The sequence below is a fragment of the Bubalus bubalis genome, chromosome 2 (assembly GCF_019923935.1).
Source record: "Bubalus bubalis isolate 160015118507 breed Murrah chromosome 2, NDDB_SH_1, whole genome shotgun sequence".
NCBI classification, from domain to species: Eukaryota; Metazoa; Chordata; class Mammalia; order Artiodactyla; family Bovidae; genus Bubalus; species Bubalus bubalis.
This window is the reverse complement of record NC_059158.1, coordinates 105,140,563-105,164,604: the sequence shown is the minus strand read 5'-3', so window position 1 is coordinate 105,164,604 and position 24,042 is coordinate 105,140,563. Positions and strand designations below refer to the sequence as shown.

At 40.4% G+C, this 24,042-nt stretch overlaps 1 protein-coding gene and 1 long non-coding RNA gene across 4 annotated transcripts in view; one reads left to right on the top strand and one right to left on the bottom strand.

The window, feature by feature from the left end:
- The window catches only part of LOC102415958, a 141,530-nt gene that overhangs the window by 56,181 nt on the left and 61,307 nt on the right, over positions 1-24,042 (bottom strand). The window lies entirely within an intron of this gene.
- ARHGAP15 (Rho GTPase activating protein 15) overlaps positions 1-24,042 on the top strand; it is a 698,570-nt gene that overhangs the window by 634,904 nt on the left and 39,624 nt on the right. For all 3 annotated transcript variants that reach the window (XM_025261723.2, XM_025261725.2, XM_025261734.2), the window contains one exon: positions 561-666. In XM_025261723.2, the coding sequence (XP_025117508.1) occupies positions 561-666 (106 nt within the window). The remainder of the gene's footprint in view (positions 1-560; positions 667-24,042) is intronic.

The following is a 24,042-nucleotide window of genomic DNA, read 5'->3' as shown; positions in this document are numbered from 1 at the left end:
TCCTGGACCCATGGAGTATCATATAGCCATAGCTCCTTTTGCTTTCATTGACATATCCCCTTCTCTCTCTGACTCTGATCCTCCTGCTTCCCTCCTGGCCACCACTGTGATTACATTGGGCCATCCAGATAATCCAGAATAATCCCATCTCAGAATCCTGAATTTAATTGGGATTAAATCCCTAATACGTGGAAGGTAATGTATTCACAGGTTCCAGAGATTAGGCTATGGACATCTTTGGGAGGCCATTATTCACTCTGCCACAACTTACAAAATAGTAAAGCACTTATGAAAACTGATTCAATGCTTGATCTTAATAAGAAGATCGTGTCAGAGCCACACTGTTGCTGCTTTCATTTTCCCTTGATCTTATTCACAGTCAAAATAAAGAAACTTCATGATGCTGATTTTCAGTATATTTATTCCCTTTGGCTGCTAATCAGAGCTTTACGTTTTACATTTGCTAAGACTTAGTCCAAAATTCTTCTCAGAAAATTCCCTCATGCACCTGAGTAATCGTATTCTTTTCTAACTGTTTTTTTGTTTTGTTTTGTTTTCAGAAAAGCAAGACAACAACACAAGAATCGAAGCTATAAAGTCTCTTGTACAAAAACTCCCTCCACCAAATCGTGACACCATGAAGGTTCTCTTTGGACACCTAACTAAGTAAGTTGTAAAAGTTTCTGGTTGTGTTGTCATATTCTCATTTCCTAAATGACCAATATTTAATTTCAAGTCTCTAGTACAAGAGTTTCTGAATGCATCCATCTCAAATTTCCCCCTCTAGCTGATCTAAGTCTTCCTTCAGAAGCTGGGAAATGTACTTGAGATAGGAAGGGAGACCTACAAAAGGAACTTTCAAAATAATCTCTTTTTCCTGACTTTTAAACAAGTACATGTTTGCTGACTGATTGCCACAACTTTAGCCAGAGCCCTGGAATGGGCTGGGTTTACTTTGTTATTTTAGTATGATGGCAGGAGCCTGAAATGATTTAGACATGAGTTCAAAACCTAGAGCCATCATGTACCAAGAGTGATGACCACATATAAGTGACTTAAACTCTCTGATAACCAATTCCTTCATCTGTAAGACATTGATGCCAATAGACAATGTGACGCCTATGTAAACTGCAGAAAGTGAAGAGGAACTAAAAAGCCTCTTGATGAAAGTGAAAGTGGAGAGTGAAAAAGTTGTCTTAAAGCTCAACATTCAGAAAACGAAGATCATGGCATCCGGTCCCATCACTTCATGGTAAATAGATGGGTAAACAGTGGAAACAGTGTCAGACTTTATTTTTGGGGGCTCCAAAATCACTACAGATGGTGACTGCAGCCATGAAATTAAAAGACACTTACTCTTTGGAAGGAAAGTTATGACCAACCTAGACAGCATACTCAAAAGCAGAGACATTACTTTGTCAACAAAGGTTCGTCTAGGCAAGGCTATGGTTTTTCCTGTGGTCATGTATGGATGTGAGAGTTGGACTGTGAAGAAGGCTGAGTGCCGAAGAATTGATGCTTTTGAACTGTGGTGTTGGAGAAGACTCTTGAGAGTCCCTTGGACTGCAAGGAGATCCAACCAGTCCATTCTGAAGGAGATCAGCCCTGGGCTTTCTTTGGAAGGAATGATGCTAAAGCTGAAACTCCAGTACTTTGGCCACCTCATGCGAAGAGTTGACTCATTGGAAAAGACTCTGATGCTGGGAGGGATTGGGGGCAGGAGGAGAAGGGGACGACAGAGGATGAGATGGCTGGATGGCATCACTGACTCGATGGACGTGAGTCTGAGTGAACTCCGGGAGTTGGTGATGGACAGGGAGGCCTGGTGTGCTGCAATTCATGGGGTCGCAAAGAGTCGGACACGACTGAGCGACTGATCTGATCTGATGTAAACTGCTAAGAGAAAAAAAGACAGTGAAAAGACCTAGAGGCCACACAGAGCTCGGTGTGTTTGACAAGCATAAAGCAGACCTGACTGGCTAGAGCCTCGTGGATGAGGGACATGGGGGTGGAGCTGAGGTCATAGATGTTAGACCAGTGTAAAACCACATAGGTTCTTGCAGGCCACAGTGAGAAAGTGGAATTCCATTATAAATACAGTGATGAACCATAAAGTGTGTTAAATTGAGGGATTCTATACAAGATCACCCTGGCTGACAGATGGAGAATGATTTCCAAAAGTGAAAGCAGGGAGACCTATACGGAGAAGACCGTGGTAGTTCAGGCAAAAAGTAATAGTAGTTTCACTGGAAGCCTTAAAAAAGTATTTTGATGATGGGTCAAGTCAGATTTGCTGATAGGATGCAGTGGAGAAAGGAAAGGAGAAATTAAATGTTCCTCTTAGGGTTTGGTTTGGAGCAAATGGAGAAATGGTCATGTTACCTAGATGAGTAAAACTGGGAGAAGGAAAAGGTTGAATAGGAAGAACTAACTGGAGAGCTGTGTTTTGGACACTCTAAGTTTGAAATGACCGTTCCTCATTTGTCTTGTGTTAACACCTTCTTCAGATAACACAGAGTGCAATATAAGTGATGAGGTTTTAGCTTTCATCACATACATATAGTAATGTTGAAGCCTGATAGATTGGGCAGTTTTGCTTTTGTGAGATTAAATCTCTTTAATCACCCATTCCTTGGGTTGAGTCATTCCTATGGATTATTCAATTAACCCACTGCATAATTTTTAATTGTAAATATAATGCACGGAATTGCATACATGAAAAATTTAGGCAACTGTCATGCTTATAAATCAAATTTGCCTTCCAGTCACTCTTAGCCTGCTGAGCAGAAATAACACTTCTTGTATCTACCCTTCCAGACATGTTCCTAATCCTAAGGACATGCAAATGTACCTGTGTGTGCTTGTTTATTGCATTAGAGTATACATTCTACACGTATTGTTCTGCAACTCTTTTTGCAATTCATGGACAGCTTCCCATTTCATTAAGCAGGTATCTGATTCTCTCTAACAGTGGCATAGTATTCCATGGGATGGATAATCTATAATTTGCTTCACTGTTCACTACATTAGGGAATATATTTCAATCTAATTCATCATATTTCCTTCTTACTATTTCACTCCCACCAGTGGAAGCTGTATCAAAGTTCGGAAGATCCCTTATTGTTAGAATGCCCCTGCTTGTCACGTCCATATACTGCCTTTGGTGGGAAACCCAGTATGGTTTCTTGGTGAAAAGATGTTGGGCTTTGAAGAAATAGAGATCTACAGTCAAATTCTTGTTCTATGCTTTATACTCCCTTTATGATCTCAAACACGTAAAATCATATTAAATAATATCAACCATATCTTGTGGTTATGAGAATTAAATGAGATAATGCATATAAAAAGTCTGGCACAAGGTAAGCATTCCTCAAATGCTAATTCTTTTCCCTTAGGTTCCAGGCACACCATGAAAGGAGTTTCAAGTTGCATGTAAATACTGGAGTGCTTATCTCAGTAATTCTAACTGGACAAAGTCATTAAGCAAATGGAAAAGTATACTCTTTAACGCTATGTAATACCTAGTCTCAGAGATCTTGAGAAATATCCATTACTCAGTCTCAAGTATGCCTTTGTTTTTCTAACTGAAAGAACAACTATAAAATGAAGAAACTGAGAATCAGCTAAATCCTACTTTGAAAACACACACACGCGCACACACACACATACACACACACACAGTGAAGAGAGTCTATCCAATTAAAAACTTTGAAAGGATGAGAGTCATGCCACACAATCGCAGTATTAGCAATTAGTGCCTGATCATGTCTCATATCTAAATTAATTCCCTAATTTTGTTAGAACTTTCGTTCAATTCAGTAGAGATGGAAATAGATGTTTTTAATAGAGATTTAAGATCAGGTTATTATATCACCTTCACAGCATCCACGTGATACAGTTTTCCATTTTAGATGGAGAGAAAGTGTTATTTGCTTGCCACCCACCTTTCCTGAGTTGTGTGACCATATTCCACCCTGCAATGATTTATAAACAGGGTTTAATTATGCACAAGTATGTGCACATGATTATATCTTGTTAAGCATTTCTTGCTAAGTTTTTGATAAACAGCCAATCGTGGCATGTCATCAAAGCTTGAGAAGACTAAATAAGAAGATTGTTTAACGAGAATTTAAATGTATTCATGTTTGAAAGAATCATTAGAATGTTTTCCTTAGTCTTGATGTATTTGGTAGTTCTTCAGAAAATCTACCATCAACACTTGTATGTAGTGTTTATTCCAAATTGTTGCAAATATATATATATTTTGAAGTTTGTTTAGCAAAGGTCAGGGAATGCAATGAAGTGCCAAAAATTCCACTTGACCTACGTTGTACTCTATAGCCAACAGAATAGAAGTCCATTTTTGCAAAGCTCTGAGTTAAACATTCCCTTGAAAGCAGAGCAACTCCCAACTGAGAAAGTTTAATGCACCACAGTTGAAGTAGAAGCTGGATGCAGGTGCTATTCACAAAAGCCAGAATTTTTAAAGGGTTATGATTATATTAAGCATGTGCATGCATGCTCAGTTGCTCAGTCGTGTCCCACTCTTTATGATCCCATGAATTGTAGCCCACCAGGCTCTTGTCCATGGAACTTTCCAGGCAAGAATACCGGAGTGGATTGCCATTTCCTTCTCCAGGGGATCTCCCTGACCCAGCGATGAAACCTGCATTTCTTGTGTCTCCTGCATCCCCTACATTGGCAAGTGGATTCTTTACCACTGCATCACCTGGGAAGCCCATGTTAAGCATAAGATTACATAATAACCTCACAGGCTGAATAGTCTCATAGTCCAGAGTCCTCATTCTCAATCATACTCATGGTGAAGTATGTGCTTCTGCTGTGATAGATTGAGACCAGGAATTCAGAATACACTATCGTCTCAAAATGTCATCAGCCAGAAATCTTTATTAATAGGCACTTTCACCAATTGACATTACAGTGATAAGCACTGGAAGGTCCTGTGATACCCTCTGAATCATATAAATGGCATGTTCTATCTCTGAAAAATATGTGGCCAGTGCATGTTCCTTCGGCCTGCTTATTTGAAAAGGCAGGCAGGCAAACTGGAGATGAAGTTAATGGGAAGGCAGACCTAGAAAGATAAGGGTTGCTTGTTGATGGGTAGTAGCTTGAGGTTAAGAGCTAGGCAGCGAGGTTATATAAGAAATAGAGAACCACTGAGACTTTATCTGTTGGACATTTGCATGATGTGCTCCGTGTTTATGAAAGAGTCCTCTAACAATAGAGTGTAGGGTGAATGAGATAGAAGAAGAAAAGAACCCAAGAAGCCACTTGGAGAGGTAGTTAGATTGGAGTGATAAATCTCGGATGGAAAGCAATGGTCCAAACCCTGCGACTTCTCAAAGGAAAATTCCACCCAGTTTTTGTTTCTCTCATTTCTTCAACCCCCTTATTTAGTCAGCCATAGGGATAAGTCTCAACCTACTCCAGTACTTTTGCCTGGTAAATCCCACAGACGGAGGGGCCTGGTGGGCTGCAGTCCATGGGGTCGCTAGGAGTAGGACACGACTGAGCAACTTCATTTTCACTTTTCACTTTCATGCATTGGAGAAGGAAATGGCAACCCACTCCAGTGTTCTTGCCTGGAGAATCCCAGGGATGGGGGAGCCTGGTGGGCTACCGTCTATGGGGTCGCACAGAGTCGGACATGACTGAAGTGACTTAGCAGCAGCAGCAGCAGGGATAAGTCTGGGGTTTCAATGCCAAGTAAGTGTAAAAACAGTTCCTTCAATAGCAGTAAAAAAGCAAAAGAAGACACTGTTTAGAAGGGTGCACTTTTTTCTCTATTTTGAAATACAGACAGGGAAAAAGCAAGATGAGCTTAGAGAAGAATAAGGAAATAGAGTTAACTCTGTTTTGTTGGTGTGAGTTGAAACAAGCCCTCTAGATCTGCTGGTGGGGATGTTCCACCCAGCACGGTGGGAACCCATAAATGTAATATAGCTCAAGAATGAAAGCCTTTCAGATCTTCTTGCCTTTTGTGCCAATATCTTAATGCCATTACCTATCCTAAGGAATGGTGGGGGAGGCAGGTAGCTTATGCAAATGAAATTTTACTATTTACTCGAGTAGAAACTTGGAAACAACCTAAGCATTCAGGGACAGGGGATAGTTATACAGAACATGGCATATCATATCAGCTTAATAAAATGTAGTTCATAGCTAGTTGTTTTTTTAATTAGGGAAATCCTTGCATTAAGTCAAAGTCAGGGATACAATATTTTATATACTCAAAGAGAGTATAAGTGTAAATATGTGGGAAAGTTGTGCATTTAGAAAAGACTGTAAAGCTGCTTGCTGAGATGTTAATATTTCTTTCTTCGAGTTGTTGAATCATGAAAGAATTTTTTATTTGTGTGTTTCTTCTTCTCTCCTAGCAGTGGGATAGAAAGAGACATGGGGTTTGAGAGCTGGTAAAGAGAATAGGCTTTGAAGTTAGGCAGAAGTGAATGTGAGCCTTGGCGCTGCCACTTACTGGACGCGTAACTGTGAACTGACTTAACTCTAAGCTTCCTTTTTCTCATCTGCAATTCAGGATTCATAATAACACCTATTACTGTAGTGAGGAGTGAAAGAAGAATCCTTTGAAAGAATCTTGCACAGTACCTAGCACATAGTAGGTTCTGGATAAGCATTATCCATCAACATTTATTATTTTTATTATGTGAGAAACATAAAATAATTCCTAATGAAATAAATACAGGAAGAACCACTGAGGCTGGGTTGCCAAATTTCCTGACTTCCAGAAAAATTCTTTAGCTCACCACAAAATCTTTTGCCAGAACCTGAGTTCCGACACTGGCCTGACTCAGCCAGGCTCCCCTGGTCCCCGTGAGCTGCCTTCTTTGGAGGGCTGACAAACCGCCTGACACCTCCGTGGGGTGCCCAGCCCCTGCGTGAATTCCCTGCACAATTCTGTGCTGTCACCAACTCTCCGTCAACCTGATCTGAATCTTATCCCATGTTCTCAAATCCAGCTGTTTTCACCTTCAAAGTGGTATCCTGCTGATAAGAAAGCCTGGTCCACTTGACTTCTACACAGGCACTGGGACACTGGTGACAGACACGGGTCCTCCTTCACTTCCCGTTCGGAGCCTTCCATTATAGCGGTATCCTAGGGACAGACAGTCCTCTTGCCTTGTGGTCTAACTTATCAGAATGGTTCTCACAGTGAGGATTTCCTACCAGGCAGGACAGCACACTGGCCATATGGAAGCCTAGTAAGTGAGATAATCTGAAGCCAGTAGGGCCTTACCCTTGGCCTCAAATCCCCAGTGTAAACACTCCTAGAATTTTACCAGCTATATATCCACCTGCCATTGATGCTGACCTTTTCAAGTTCTAGAATTCCTGCTGCTGTTACTATAAATAAACTGTCCTAGCTATTGCTGAAGTCTTTTTTCACATTTTTATTTCCAGGATAAAAATAATACATGAGAATTACAGAAAACTTAGAAGATAAATACAACAGTATTTTTCACTGTTAAATCAAACTCGTTAGCCAGATTTACTTTGTGGCATGCATTTTGGAGGCCAAAACAATCTCAAATGTTTGAGGATGGGTGGGGGGAAGATATAAAAGAACATTCAATCCCCAACGAGGTATACATCGTCCAGAGAAAGTTAAAATATCTCAGAAATGTGTAGCATTTAGAAGTGCTTAAAATAATGTCATTCACTGATTTTCAAAAACAGCTTTGGAAGAATATATTTGCTGCAGATTTTAGGTGCAAATAAACATTGTTGTAGGAGACTTGCACTTTGTAAAGTAGGCTAAGAAAAGCGTCCAGCTGTTCTTTGAATTCCAAGGTGAAAAAATGATATGGCTGAATAGACAGATCTCATGGAAGCATGCCAGTTGAATGCTTCATTGAAAGGTGAAACTGTTGAGCTGTGGCTATTTTGTGAGAGTAAACTGATATTTAAAGCTTCTCTGTGATCTCCATGGATGTTAAATAAAATATTCTACAAAGGCATGTCAGAAGAACTCCAATGACAATGACCTAGAAGCATAGGGATTGTATGAGGAAATGATGCTGAGGAAGTAATTCATCTACCCAGCCTGTAAAATGGTCCTGTGGGTGTTTCTGAGCTTTTGGGAGGGTGGGGGGATGAGGCATAGCCTGAGATGGACTGGAAAGCCTGTGAGTCCTCGCCCTTCTCCCTGGTTAAGAGTGATGGCTGATGAAGCTCTGCCTCCCATCAAGGCCTCTGAAAGCTCTGCTCTGGTGTGCCTTGGAGCAAGCTGTGTTTTCCTGTGCTGCTGGCACTCCACCCTTTTTCTGTACACTTTGGTCTCTCACCCAACCACAATACCTGATATCCAAAGACTTGCAGGCCGTGGGTATTTTTACTGGAAAATAAAGAACCTGAGCAAATTGTTATTTTCCTTTTTTCTCTTTCTTTTTTTTCCCCCTGAGAAACAAGGGCTGCAAGTTGTTTGAAATAAGCCAGAAGCCTAATAGCTCCTTTGCTTGTGTGTTTGAAATGGCACCCTAATCACTTTGAAGAGCTAATGTACTTCCTATGGGTCTGAAATTTCTCAACTGGACTCCCGTGGCAGAATTTGGCCTGGTAGTTAAGAAAATTAATTACTCTGATCCTGAGGATGAAGCAATAGTTCCCAACTCCCTGTAGTAATCATTAAAATGTCATCTACTTAGGAGACATCTTGGCACGGGATTTATAAGGTTTGTGAGCATGGGACTAAGGTTCAATGATCCTTCCACTGGTGGATCCTTGTTCTGCAGGAAGGCTTTGGGAGATAAGGTTTTTAAGACGGGAGTAAAATGACTTTAGATCTTTTGATTTAACATTTGAATGTTAACATTAACCACGGAATAATAGAAAACAAAGCAAAACTTAACATGGCTACTGCCCATTTATCACTGTCTTCTCGACTGTTAGCAATGGCCCATCTCATGGGGTATTTCCCTCCTAAAAGGTAAGTGTTTTTAAGCTGTCCCAGCCTTCTCCACTATGAATCTTGGCCTTTAACCTAGAGGGAAAGACCCAGGGATTTAGAATCAAAAGACATAGGCTCAAATCCCAACCTCAGCCCTTAGAAAGCCACTCAGTCATGTCTGACTCTTTGTAGCCTGCTCTTCCCTCTTCCCATGCGATTTTTCAGACAAGAGTACTGGAGTGGTTGCCATTTCCTACTCTAGGGGATCCTCTTGATCCAGGAACGAACCTAAGTCTCTTGTGTCTTCTGCATTGCAGGCAGATTCTTTACCCCTGAACCATCAGGGAAGTACAATATTAGGAAAGCCTTTAATGTCTCTAACCCTCCCTTTTGCTTATCTGTGAAATAGGTCAAGTAAATTCACACTGTGAAAATGTTAACTGTGGAGTCCTATCCACTCATTCCTTCAGGAAGTCTTAAATGAGTGCCTACTGTATTCCAGGCGCTGGACTAGATCAGAGATTGGCAAGCTATGGCCATGGATGACACCCAGCCTGCTGCCTATTTTTATCAACAAAGTTTTATTGGGAAACACAACATACTTATGTGTTTATGTATTGCCAGTGGCTGTTTTCATGCTACAGTGGCAAAAGTTAAATCACTGTAACAAGTTGCACAAGGCCAAAAATAGTTACTATCCAACCCTTTACAGAAAGTGTTTACCTACCTTTCAATTGAATACCAGGGGCACAAGGAAGACTCCTACCCTCACTTATCCCATGGTTTCCCAGGGTTGATAAATGAGTAAACAATTATAATAAATACAGTGTGATATCACAAGACACTATGAGAACACCAAGCAGAAGCTGAGTTTAGCCAAGAGAAACCAAAGAATGCCTCCCAGAACAGAAGACATGGGCTATTTTTAAGGATGTCATTTTGGCAGACAAAGGCCTCTATAGGCAGAAGGAAGACTGTGTACAAAGCGGCAGGAAGAAGGAGAATTACAGTATGATAAAGACATGGTGACTCCTCTGGAATGATAAATTAGGAACCATAAAAGAGGGGATAGGACAGAAGCCCAGAATGTAGTAAATTAGAGCTAAATTGTGATGAACCTCATATGCTTTGCTAAGGAGTTCAAAATTCATTCATAGACATTAGGTAAATCACTGAATGATCTGAAGCAGGCAGAGATGTGATTTGACTTGTATTTATAAAGATCACAATCTTTTTAAATGTGAAGAATAACTAGTAGGAGGGTAGGACTAGATGTAGTAGGACTAGTTAAGAGGCTGATACAGTGTCTAAGTCTGAGATACCATTCTGAGGGAGTGATGGGGAGAGAAGGGAAAGGGATGGCTACAAGAGGCATGGAGGAGGTAGATTCAATAGAACATGCTCAGTGAGTACATGCAAGAGGTTAAGAGGAAAGAAGATTCCAGCATGGCACCCAGGAACTAGCTAAATGGTGAAATCCTTAACTCAAACAGAGCAAAAGGAGAAAATTAGAGACATGAAAGAAGTTGAAATCTTTTGGACATGATGTGATTTGGTCATTGTTTATATTCTATTAAAGAATAAGAAATCTATGTTGGAATGCAGGAAAGCTGATTGGGATCTAGGTATGACTCTGGTAGTCTGGTTTAAAGATAGCATTGGGTGAGGTCATGAATAAACCCAAGGGAAGGTGTGAACCTAGAAGAGAGCTGAGGAAAGACTCCTGGGGGGGGTGTCCCTACTGAAGAAACGGCCAGAGGAAGAGATACTGGGAAAGGAATCTGAGAATAGTATGCCTGGTTATAGAAAGAAAACTTGATGGAGCAGAGGTATTTTATTTTGTGGCTAAAACTATTGCTTCCACAAAAGGGACCTAGAAATTTCTCATGGTATTGGGACATTGTGCAGATATTCTAGTAATGCTGCTGCTGCTGCTGCTGCTAAGTCGCTTCAGTCATATCCAACTCTGCGCGACCCCATAGACGGCAGCCCACCAGGTTCCCCCGTCCCTGGGATTCTCCAGACAAGAACACTGGAGTGGGTTGCCATTTCCTTCTCCAATGCATGAAAGTGAAAAGTGAAAGGGAAGTCGCTCAGTCGTGTCCGACTCTTCGCGACCCCATGGACTGCAGCCCACCAGGCTCCTCCGTCCATGGGATTCTCCAGGCAAGAGTACTGGAGTGGGCTGCCATTGCCTTCTCCATCTAGTAATGATGATCTCCTATTCTAACATTCATCCTTTGGCTCTTGAAAAATCACAGGAATGAATATACAATAATCCAGAAGGAAAAAAAAAATTGTTCTATAGTATAGTGAGTTCTTGGAAACATTGGTAAAAATGGAAATTATGACCAGGTTCCTTCTACCATTAGCACATGGGCTTCAGGAGGGCAGGAATTTGTATCTTTTTGATTCTTGCCACATTTCTAGAGCCTACTACAATGTCCCACACATTGTGGCTACTCAGTGATTTTTGTTGAACAATCACATGACCTCATTGAAGAGAAGAGGATCATTGAAAAGTCATTGATAGTTCCAATTAAGATCAACTTCTTAAGCCTGGAATCTTAGAAACCTGATATAGACTAGGACTAGGGAATATTCCATTTTGAGGATATTGTTAAGTGAATTGTTTTTCTCAAGCTTCTGTCTCCTCACCTTATGTTTATCTTTTCATCATGATGAAGAGAAGAACAGCTCTAATTAGAAAAGAGGCAATATTAACATTCATCATGTTAGGAGGTCCAGAGTATAATGATCAATGGGTGCTCAACAAAGCTGACTTTGCTAAGTCTTGATCAGGGACTCTGTGACCACCCACCAGTGTTGGAGCCTTTTAAATCAATCACTACAGCCCAGAATGGGATTGCCAGTTCTTCTAATTGCTTGATTATCTCAGATTTGTAACAGATCTTGGAATTTCAAAACTTAGATTTTTTTTTTCTCCTGTCAGTAGTCTCACTACTTAATTAAAGAATCTCTATCTCTCCTGTCTCGTCATATCATCCAACCTTCCTGTCCATCTTTTGTTCCAGATCCAATATTGACTTCCTATTACCTTGAATTATTTAGCATCAGGTGAGGAGAAAAAATTATGATTACCAAGGCTTGACCTCTGCTTATAAGTGTATAAAGAAATTCAGTTCCCCTGTTTTATGGAGCGGAGACACATAACTTCAAAGTAGAAGGGGGAAAAAAATCAACCAGACCTCAAGTCACCTGATTTCCAGTCCACTAGACCACACTCTGCTTCCTTGCCAACACCAATACGCGATTGTTTCCAGGGAAGAAAGAGGGAGAAAGACCAGCCAACTGTGATAAAGGCACAGGCCCATCACTCAAATAACCTGTTTTTGCACATCAGCTATAACCCCCACCTTTTAAATAAAATTACCAAATTATTTAGTGGAGTGACTTATTAAAATAGGGGTTTCCTTGGTGTCTGTCCTTCAGTCTCTCTCTCTCCCTCTAACACATTGCTTTCCACCTAAGAAACACTGGCAAGTTTTATCTCCAGGGGTCCTTTTAAAAAACAAGCAGAAAGAAGTAGAAAGAACATATTTTTTTAAAGGTGGTGATGGAGCTGTCTTTTGCCACCTTCTTTCTCCTCCTTAAATGGAAAGCACTGAACCCAGATGCCCAACCACGGAAGATACTCTTCCAGAAGCAGCATCTGGCTTCCTGGCAAGCCCTTCAGGCGAGTTGTTTGGGAGCTTTGCAGTTGTCTTTTGGTCTGTCACGTGTATCAGATACCATGGCCTCTCTGGCTGGCATGTCCAGGCAGCTGCCAATTCCTTTTGCTTCACCTTTAGTTCTGAGAACTAGCTTCCTTATTTTCATTTCTTACTGGACTTATTTTTCTCCCCACTGCCCATAAGAATTCCAGGACAAGACTAATTTCTCACTGCTGTCGGCCTGTCAACTTCCTTTCCAGGCTTCTGTCTTTTGAACCCGAGTGAAATCTTCAGCCATTTAGTCCTACACTAAAATAGGTTACTTTGAATAATATTTCTTAGCCACTTCTTGTCAGTGTAGTTCCTTGTAAACTAGGGGTGGGGGTTGGGGGGAGGTTGTTCCCTGAAAAGAAAAACAAAACATTCCATCGGAGTAATTTATTCTGGTCTGTACACAAGATATGAAAATATTCCTGGCATTTGTGTATTATTTAGTTAAATCATATCGGCTCCCCCACATCCTTGTCACACCATGAACAAAAGAGCATCTCAGGACTGCAGAAGAGGAGACAACGCAGCAGCATTTTACAAATAGCTGCCGCTTCAGGACACTAAAATTTTCTTTTTTTTTTTTTTTTTCTCTTTTACCTGTTAATGTAAATACATTTTTTCACTGGTGAAGGATTCTGTGGGTTTTTTTGTTTTTTTTTTTTAATGGATAATTGTTAAGAACACAGAGTCCAATGGTAGCCCACGCACCAGGAAGCTGTGACAAGGTGCTGACAAGTCCGGCAGCGGTACCCAGAATGCAGAGGAGAAAGCAGAAATTAGAGCTGCAGGGTGACATCCAGGAATAGTTAACACAGGGTAGCTGCACATTTCCATGCTGCTGGGGGTTTTGCCTCATGCAGGAAAAAGTGCAGCTTGTATACGAGATTTCAGATTTCAAGACTGTGTTGTCTGGGTTGAGAAAAGACTGGGCTTTAATAATAGACAGAAGGAAATCGCAGACATAAGTAATAATTAGTCTGTGGCCAGTGGCAGATTAAACCCATACTTGACTTTGAAGGGGTATGCAACTAAAACCCAGACTCACCTGAAATGACAGCCTCTGAAGGACAAAGAAATTAATTTAAGAGCTGTTCAGATCAGGACATTGGGAAGATCTTTGAAATTATCTATAAAACCATAGAGCTCAAATTTAATATTAGGATTTTTAAGGCTTTTTTAATCTCTGTCTCAATAATATTTTGTGGTCTTTAGTTTTTCCTCAGGTTAATTTGTTTTCATGTGTACAAAGGAAGCTGGAAATACCTTCAGAACTTAGAAGCTTTTTATGAAATACGGCCTTCTATAAACTTTTTCTCACTTCTAGTGATTTTTTCTCCTCTGTCATACATTCTTTTAAACCAGGCTCTTTACACTGACAATTTCCCCTTTCTTTTGTTCTGCCTTTTCTCCCAATATCCTCCTCCTCCTCAAATTCTTCTTCCTACACTTCTCTCTGAGAACTGTCTTCACTTTCAAAGCTTTACAGATACATCATCCATTTCCCCATTTATTCTTGATATAAATACAGATCAAGTGCCTATCATGTGATAGATGCTGAGCTGGAAATAAGGATACTTTTACCAGGAAAACAATCAGTTCCTGGGATCTGGGAACTTGATTCAGTTATGTTATCAGTCTCTCTGCCCTTATCTGGGAATGTTCACGTCCCTCAGTCTTGACTTTAACTCCCAACTTTCTGACTCTTGCCCTGCCCCTCCTTTCCTCACAGAGATACGCAAACCGGCCTATCTGTTGTAGGCATTTAGTTAATCCATCCATGTGATTAGGAAGTCCCTGCTCTTCTTTGCTTTCCCACTTTCAAAGAGAGAAGTACAGACACTTCCCTGGTGGTCCAATGATTTAGACTTTACCTTCCAATGCAGGGGCAGAGGGTTCCATCCCTAGTAAGGGAATTAAAATGCCTCGTGACCAAAAAAACCAAAACATAAAAATGAAGCAATACTATAACAAATTCAATGAAGACTTTAAAAATGGTCCAAGTCAAAATTATCTTTTAAAAAAAGAGTGAAGTAGAACTTTTAGGGGCAGGGCCACAGCAAGGAATAGGCAAGACACAGTTGCTGGTGGTCGGGCAATAAAAACACTTTTTTCCTACCCTCCATTAACTGTCAGTCAAGATGCACCTCTTAATAAATCTTTTCCTTTTATCAGTGAGTTCACTTGCTCATTCATTCGTTCGTTCATTCATGAATTCATTTAGCTCATAGTGTTTGGGATACGAAAAGATAAAAGAAATTACCCCTGCTCTAAAGGAATTTTTATCTAATCAATTCATGTCTCTTAGACATCAAAACCGAATGAGTGTTCTCAAACAGGGAAAAGACATGCAAAGTGTGATACTTCACTTAAATCTTATTATTTTCCTTTTGAACACTTTTTGAACAATCATTTTACATTCCAGAAAAATCCCACCCTCAAAAGCATCTCTTCTCTGATTAGAGCACAACTCTGTCCTCTTGGTTCCAGGCTCACCCACCTTTTCCCACTTCTCTTTCATTTCCAGCTGCCATTCCAGAGCTACAAGTGCTCCTTTGGTACTGACCTTTGAGTCATCAGAAAGGGATTCCATTCACTCTCCCAACGCCACATTTCCTGTTTAGGGTCAGGCATCCCCCACAGAGATAGTGAGGTATTTTATGGGTGGTTTACACGTCCAGCTATATTTTTTTACCTAATGGGAAAGGAAAAATAAAATGCATGCTGCATTCTCTTTGCCCTCACTTTGAAAATAACCACTAAAAATATTTTCATATCACACTGAAATATAAAATATTTTCATATTACATTGAAAATAACCAATTCCTAGGGAACCAAGCTTTTAAAGTAATTCATACTTCCCTGGCAGTCACAGGCATTTACCCTTCTTCTCCACAGAGGCAGGCCTGTTTTATTCACCCCTCATCACATTCTTGCTATTCTGTGCTTGAGTTTTCCCTCCAACACTCTAGAGTAGGCTAGGTAGGCTAAGAAGCAGGTGACTACATCAAGTAAAGATTCACTGCCACATTCTAGTCATTTCTGATCCCAAAGCATATTTATCCAAGAAATGTTGATATAGAAGAAAACAGGCATGAGGTTGTGGTATAAAAGAAAATGGACTGTGGCCACGGACATAGTGGGGGCAGGGAGAGAGATAGCCAGAAAGAGATGTTTTGTTCATCAGGAACGCAGCCACCTGAAAAATACCAGCTAATTAGCTGTCTGTAGCCACAAAACACAGCAGTTTAGTGCAAGAAGTGAACAATACTTTACCTAATTGAAACTACAGAGCAGACTTAGGTAGGCTGTGTGCAATTACAGAGATTGGAAGTCAGCCAGGACACTGAGGTTAACAACCCCTTCTCACAAAAAGCACCACGGGAACATCAATGACCACAAGTGGTAAAGGCCGGCATCCTGCGGCCCATCCAGAAGGCCTCACCTCTCACAACCTAGGCTCCATCACAAGAGCGTAATGGTGTCAACTAACTGACTGGAAGAAAGAGTGCCCTCTATCGGTGTGCCTGGGCTCGGGGTGTGTGTGTGTGTGTGTGTGTGTCCGTGCGTGCGCGTGCGCACGCACACGCTCAATCATTTCTGACTCCGCGATCTATGGACTGGGCCCTGTGCTGTATGACTAATTCAGCCTTACTGGGAAGCAAGCTTTGAAGAGGTAGAATGGAGGGAGATTTAAATAATGGAGGACATCCCAGGTGTCAAGACAAGGGGAACTGTGAGGGATCCACCACCTGCTCATCTCGCGGCCAACACAAAGGCTGCCTACCATCTCAGAAAGTTCTAGTTCAGAATTTCTCAAACTTGAAGGTGCTTATTGATCAAATCACACAGAGATCTTGTCAAAAATGTAGATTCTGATTAAAGAGGTCTGGAACAGAGCCTAAGATTTTGCATTGAGGACAAGCTTCCAGGTGCTGCTGTGTGGGAACCAAACTTTTAGAAGTCAGGGCTTGCAGAAAAGAGAGCACAGACTGGACGAAGAGATTGAGAACTTTAAAATGAGATTTAACACCCACAATAATCAGGCTCACTTTCATTGGTCCTAGGAACCAAAGGAAGCAGAAACAGAAAGAGTTCAAACTATAAAGACTCCAATCTACTCCTAAAATAACTTTTAGCATTAGAGGATGCAAGAGGCACAGATTTTGTTCCTTGAACATGTTTCATGAATGAGATGGCTACTTTAAACAGTATAGCATTTTCCACTCACTGGCTGATACTGTAGCTGAGACACACCAGCCCGCAGTGGTCTGGGATGACCTCCCAAGAACTAAAACTGTCTTTTAAGGTGAGTCAACAGAACACAAGATGGCTGAATACAGACCCTCAAAACTCGATCAATGGGCAGTGAAGGGAGTAATAATCTTCCTCCAAAGCCTATAAAATACAATCAGTGTTGGTGACAAACATCAAAGAATGGGCCATTTTAAGCTTATATTATGCAAACTCAGTTTATTGCTATGTGCTGTGAAGCCTTTCATGCTAAAGGCTGAAAGTACTATTAAAGACTTAATTGATAGGTGGATTAATGATTATATTCTTTATCTAGTTATTTCCTAGGTGCTTTTTAGACTCATATCTACATATTTTGTGACTGCTTAATGATAGAATTCACTTTAGATGTATGGAAACATATACACACAGATATACAAACACATGCTTATGAGCAAGACCCAGTTAGCCCCTGGTGAAATTAGTATGGGTTCCTACATTTAGACATTCCTGTGAACAAATTTTAAACTAGATAAGGCTAATGTTTGAATATACATTTATCCTAATATATAGCTTGTCAGTATGCTACTGCCAAAGATATATGAATTTAGGATAAGATTATATATATATGTAGAAGAACGTAAGCATCAATCAGTGAATCAACAGTAGCTCTAGAGTGCCTACTCTGTGTTCCACACCACACTCGGGAGGGTTGGGAAGATAGAAGACGTATAAAGTTCTGCCAATGCAGAGCTACTAATCTGAAAGTGGACAGAGCACTTAGGAAAAAGAGCAAAGAATAATTAACTGTTAAACAGTACATGAAGGAAGAAGTAGAGTAAAATAGTTAAGTCTTCAATGAAAGGTGGGGAACCATGAGTGAGGCCTGGCAGGAAAGTTGGAATCTAAAGTCTCAGACCATAGGGCCCCAAGGCAGGTTATTGAACAGTTGAAGAATAGAAGTTTTGCTTTTGTTTTGCTTTCAATATCTCAATTTATTGAAAGGTAAAATTTGAAATTGTTTTGGAGATGGAGAGGCTGAAGGAGGAGGCTTGCAGTAAGGCTGGAGAGCAGTTAGTTTTGTGTTGGTTGAGGAGCTCAGCAGGAAGAAGGGAATTGCCAGGGAAACTTTAAAGTGAGTCAGGTGTATTTGCTGATAGGTTTGATATGATGGATAAATGACCGGAAAGAGTCTGAGACAATGCCAGAATGGCCCACCTGTAGACAAAGAGAGTGATGATATCACTGATAGAAACTGGGTTATCATGAACTTTGAGCACCAACTCTGTGACAGGCACTGTTTTAGAAACTCAGGTGTGCTGTGCTGTGCTAAGCCGCTTCAGTTGTGTCCAACTCTTTGCAATCCCATGGTCTGTTGCCTCCTGGGATCCTCTGTCCATGGGATTCTCCTGGCAAGAATACTGGAGTGGGTTGCTATACCCTACTCCAGGGATCTTCCCAACCCAGGGATCGAACCCACATCTCCTACAGGATGATTCTTTACCACTGAGCCACCAGGGAAGCCCCAATAAACTTAATACATATAATATAAATGGATAAATCAAACAAATACACATAATAAACCAGGAAATGCTACAGTATAGTACAAGATGATAGCTGCTGAGGAACTAGAAAAAATGGAGCAGAGTAAGGAGGGTCCAGGCTGCTGCAGGGGGTAATTGAGTCCAGTGTTTGCAGTCAGTGAGAAAGAACTGACTACAGAGGGGAGATCTGAGAAAAGACTCGAGGGAGGGGAGGGAATTTGTCAGATGCATTTGCCTGGAATCAACGCATTCCAGGCATAGAGAACATCTAGACTCTTAGTGTCTTTGAGCTACAGCAAAGCAAGGAGGCCAGTGTGATCTGAGTAGAGGGAGAAGAGGAGAAGAGTCACCTAGCTTACAAGGCCATGTCACATACAGCCCTCTGAGGCCACTGTGAGCACTTGGTCTTCTACTGAGTTCAAAGAAACGGGGAGCCAGTTGTAGAGTTTGGAGCAGGAATGACAAGAATTGATTTCAGTTTTAAAAGAATCACTGTGTTGAGGGTACATTCTAGGAGAATAGAATAACCAGATAGAAAACTATTTAACTTATCCAGTTACCAATCTAATTAGAAAGAGTTATTTGTGGGTGGAAAGTTCTTTTCATGCATTTACCTCTGATAGGTTAAAAGAATATAAAGAACTAGATTCCAGCCCCCTTCTTGGATATAAGTATCCCCAATAACTTAAGGCCTGTTAAGCTGCTGCTTTATCATCTTTAACATGGGAATAACATTTAACTTTATCTACCTTGTAGTGTGTTTGTGTGTGTGTTTGCACATGCCACATCTAAGGAGATGAAGAAAATGAAAGTCAAGATTATATACTGTTACTAGAGTTTGACATGGTTGGAAATTCAAGCAGAGAGTCCAGAATAGACACTTGATCTTGCGCTGAACCCAAATGAAAATAGAGACAGCACTAGATTCAGAACCACAAAACCTGAGTTTGCATCCTGAGTCCCTGACTCCTTAAACCTGTCGCCTTGGATAACACAGCTTCCTTGGTTTCCTCTTCTCTGTTAGAGGAGATTATAATACTGATACCTCAAAGGACTTAATCCAGAGTCACATGTGAGTACAAGTCCAGTTATAAACTGTAAAGCACCAAACAAATGAAGCTCCCCAAAGCTCCTATTGCAACTGTACACAGCTCTACTCAGCCTGTTAAAAAATCATAATTAATCCTTCCATACAGATAGCTAATTTTAATTCTTCATGTTAACTGAAGATTAAGAATGATTAAGAAATAATTTCTTCCTCAGTGTCCCATGTAACCAGTACCACCCATGTAACAAGGGTGGAGCAGCAGGAGTATTTAGCAGATCATTTTAGCAAGGGGTTAAGTAAAGGTGTGATACTAAAGAAGGAAGTGTCAATTTGGGAATCAGATTTTTTTAGAGTAAATATTCCAAACAATTAGAGTGGATGCATTCACTTAAAGAATTCAGAGCCTGAAGAGACAGGATGAAATTAAATACCACATTGGGGACCAACACAGTAAGCATCACTAACCAGAAAAGAGAAACAACACAGAAAATAAACAGATACGATAAGAAAGAATCATCAGCATGATAAAAATCTGAAGAGTATCATCAACTGGTATACGTTAATAAATAACTTCTGCTCAAAAAGGATCCAAACAAATTTCAATTAGTTGACATTTCATCAGAAATCCCCCTAATAATCACCCAGTTATCTAGTAACCACACTCTAGCACAGAGATAACTGAAGTTCCTAAAGAAAGCACCACAATTCAAAAGTTCCTTGTGAATTATCGAAGGACAATAATGTCATATCCATTGTAATTTTAATATTATTTGTGTTGTTTGATTACTGTTAATCCACACATGATAATATAATGTGGTTTTCACCAGAGCACTTGCTTAATCAGAACCTTCTACTGCCCAGGCCTTCTAAGTAAGGGAAGTATACGGGGAATAAAGGAAAATGGCACATAAAACCATGTTTCCAGTCTGTTAAGTACATATTTACCAAGCCATCTTGCAACATACCTAGCCAATAATTTCCATCTCCTCTCTAGAGCCCTTTTTTTTGTGTCTTTTTAACTGACATTTTGGAATTCACCTGAAAACACCAACAATTTGCCAAGACAAAACTTGGCCTGTAGAGAAGACACCATATTCAATACCAATCTGGAGAAAACAACGTACTCAGTTCTTTTATTCATTATGATCGTAATATTTATTTTAACCATTATCACAATTTGAAGATTATAACTCAGTCCTAAGAAAGCTGGCCTCCAAGCAGTAAAGAGTTAAGACCAGAAAGTTCACCTCCTGGACTCTTTGGTCCATCTCCTTATTTCAGTCCCTCCTTCCCTGTGATACCACAAAATGAATAATGCCTTAGACATAGGTTTTGCAATGCTAATATTTGAACAGTAAAAGATACCTTAAGACCTTCATCAAGATTTTTTAAGGCGCCGTTTAATGTCAGTGTCAAGGTTCTGTGAGGAATAATTAATATAACAAAACAAGGCCTATGTGCCCATCGATTGCTAGGGGATTTATGCAGGTAACTCATTAATGCTTCAGGGGGTTCTGCATGTAAATCCCGAAGCCTTGATAGGGAAATGGGACCCAATGATTTTTCCCCCTATAAAAAACACAAACAATGACAAGTATAAAAGCAGATAACCTGAATATCTATACAAACAGCAATATGGCTTGTAAAAGTTTTCCATTTACATCCTGTCACCTCTTCTTTTCACATGTATAAAAGATGGGACAATTATTTCAACAAACCTACCCATATAAATCAATGCAGTTTTGCTGTGGAAAGACTGGGTGTTTAAGGAATTTAATATTTCAGCATCACCAGATTATCACCAGGATCCATTTCGCTTTGCGGTCAAGGGCATGATTAGCGCTGTGACAGGATATTGGCCATTTTCGTAGGAAGATCTGCAAATCCTAGTAAACAAATACCAGTTGGAAAAATTAAGAACAAGTCTGTGGACTGGAATGCACCCTACTTGTAATGGGAACAAAAAGCTGGCAATCAAATCTAAAGAAAAAAGCTAAATCACAGCAGAATGACCTACTTTAAGGCATTTGCCAAAGAGGCAGTGTTTTTTAGACAGCTCTTCTGAAGTAGCGTCTTTCTGTCTATGCCATCTGCAGATTTATTACTGCCTGAGAAAAACAACCAAAAAAAAAAAGCTGTATTTGAATGATACTAGGAGCCTGGTCTGGGCTATAGGAAAGATTCCAGTATTGTGGGCACCACACCCACACCTACTGATGTGGTCCAAGGTTTTGCTTTAGAGGCACCTAATTAAGAAACCCTGACTCATTTACATGGAGACGTTTGATCTAAATTACACTCCAAACCGCACCAAATTGGGAGCATCTGTGAATGTGAAATGTTTGTTCCCTGTGACGGCTAGAACAGGGCCAGCTCTGGACGGCACATGTTCAAGTGACGAAAAATATTTCACATGTAACGTACTTCTGAGACCCACTTTTCCACTAATAATTCATAGTGATCCTAACCAGTATCTGTACTTCCACAATTATTTCAGGCTGTGAAAAATTATGTCACTTTTTTTTTCTGCAGCTAGAAAGAGGTAGAAGGCCACCTACTTTGTCTGTTGTCATCAATAAAAGGGCTTAAGTGCGGCCACTAGCAAAAATGCAAAGCTGTATGGTGTAGAGGCTGTTCATTACATATATCTCTTAACCGGGGGTCCAGAAATGCAGAGCAGCAATCTAAAGGAATAAATCTCAAGGCTGACCCCCCTCTCATCACTGGCTTAATAACTTCTCTAGTTTTCCACTTGGCTTGTTGGTTCTCAGGCAAGTTTTGCTTCTCAAATCCTCTGAAGCTCTCTTTGTGTTAGATGACACAGCCCATAAAAGCAAGAATATCGATAGATTAAAAGTCACATTGTCTGCAATTACAGGGCATTCAGATACAGTCCATGTCACTTCCATCAGGTAAAATGTCTTAAAAAAATTAAAAGAAATTTTTCTGCCATTGGATGCTAAGAACAGTACCCAGCATATAATTCTCATGAAAGTATTGTATTTCAAGTACAAGCAATGGTGTTTTATAGATGCATTCAACTCTGTACTCTGACACTTGTGGCCAGTTTACCTTTTTAGACCATATATCACTTATGTTTCAACTGGAGTCCAAGGAAAAAGAAAGAAACTTCTATAAACATTACGAATTCTTTTGTCTAAGAAGATACTATGCTGCATGGATCTGATGTAGTGTTTTTTTGCAGTAGCTAGAGTGAGATTTGAATATATTAATAGTTCTAGCAGTAGAGCCCAGGGAGTCTAGTTAATAACTTATGCATGGATATATAGATATATTTCAGACAGAGGTAAGGTTTTCAGCTCTCATGTTGGTAATACTTAGAGGGATCGAATGAAAGGGGCTGTTCCCCCAGAGTCTTTGTTGTGGGCATGCATTGTGACAGTATGGAGCCAGAGTTCTTCTGGTTGTCTACACAGCCTGGATTCAATAAACTGTTATATATGCATATTATGACAATGTGGTCAAGGAAACCAGATTTTTTTACTCTACCTTCCAGTGCCTATATAGCTTAAATCTGGTGTTTATTTTTCTTGTCCCCAGTCAATATGTAAACATATTCATAATTTAATACAGGTTATGTGCATTTTATATTAACATTATTGACTTAGTTGGGAAAGCACTCAGACCATACTGTATGAAAAATATGTATCTTTTTCTATATTAGACTATATGGTTCAGTGTGAATCCTAAAGGTGGATAATCCCAGATTATCTTACTTTGCTGGGACTACTTTAACAAAATGCCACAGACTAGGCTGCTTAAACAACAGAAATGTATTGTCTCTCAATTATGAATGCTGTGAGAATCATTCCATTTGTTATGAAAGTGTGAGATCAAGGTGTTGGCAGGTTTACCTTCTTCTGAGGTCTCTGTCCTTGGATGGCAGAAGGTTGTCTTCTTACTGTGTCCTTACAGGGTCTTTTGTCTATGTGTGCACATCCCGGGTGTCTCTTAGTCCCAGTTTCTTCTTCTTGTAAAGACATCAATCATATTGGATGAAGGCCCATCCCAACAGTCTCATTTTAACTTAATTACTCAAAGCCCTATCTCCAAATATAGTCACATTATGAGGTACTGGGAGTTAACATTTCAACAGATGAATTGGGGTGTGTGTGGTGAGGGGTGGGTAGGGGACGTAATTCAGTCCATAACACAGTCCAAGAAAATACCCATATCCGGGCTACTGCAAATATGATTCTCAGCCACTTCTCCCATCAGGAAGAAACAAGGCTGACTTTCTAAGGTTTAGGGGAACGAGCAGCAGCAAGACTCTTCTCCTGCCTTCTGGCTAGACTGGAAGGAAGCAGCTTCAGAGTACAGTAAGTGTTACCACAGTGCCCGCCCGAGCTCCACCCCGCCTTCAGGGACCCCTGGTCTGGAGGTATAAGTGCCTCCCCTCCATTACTGCCGCCCTCCATTAGGAAAAGATAATGCGAGAGATATCACTTCCACAATAAAATGTTGCACTTACACCACACCTTTCAACTCAGCATTTCCAAATGCTTTAAAAATCATTATTATTTTTATTATTTATCTGTAGAATCC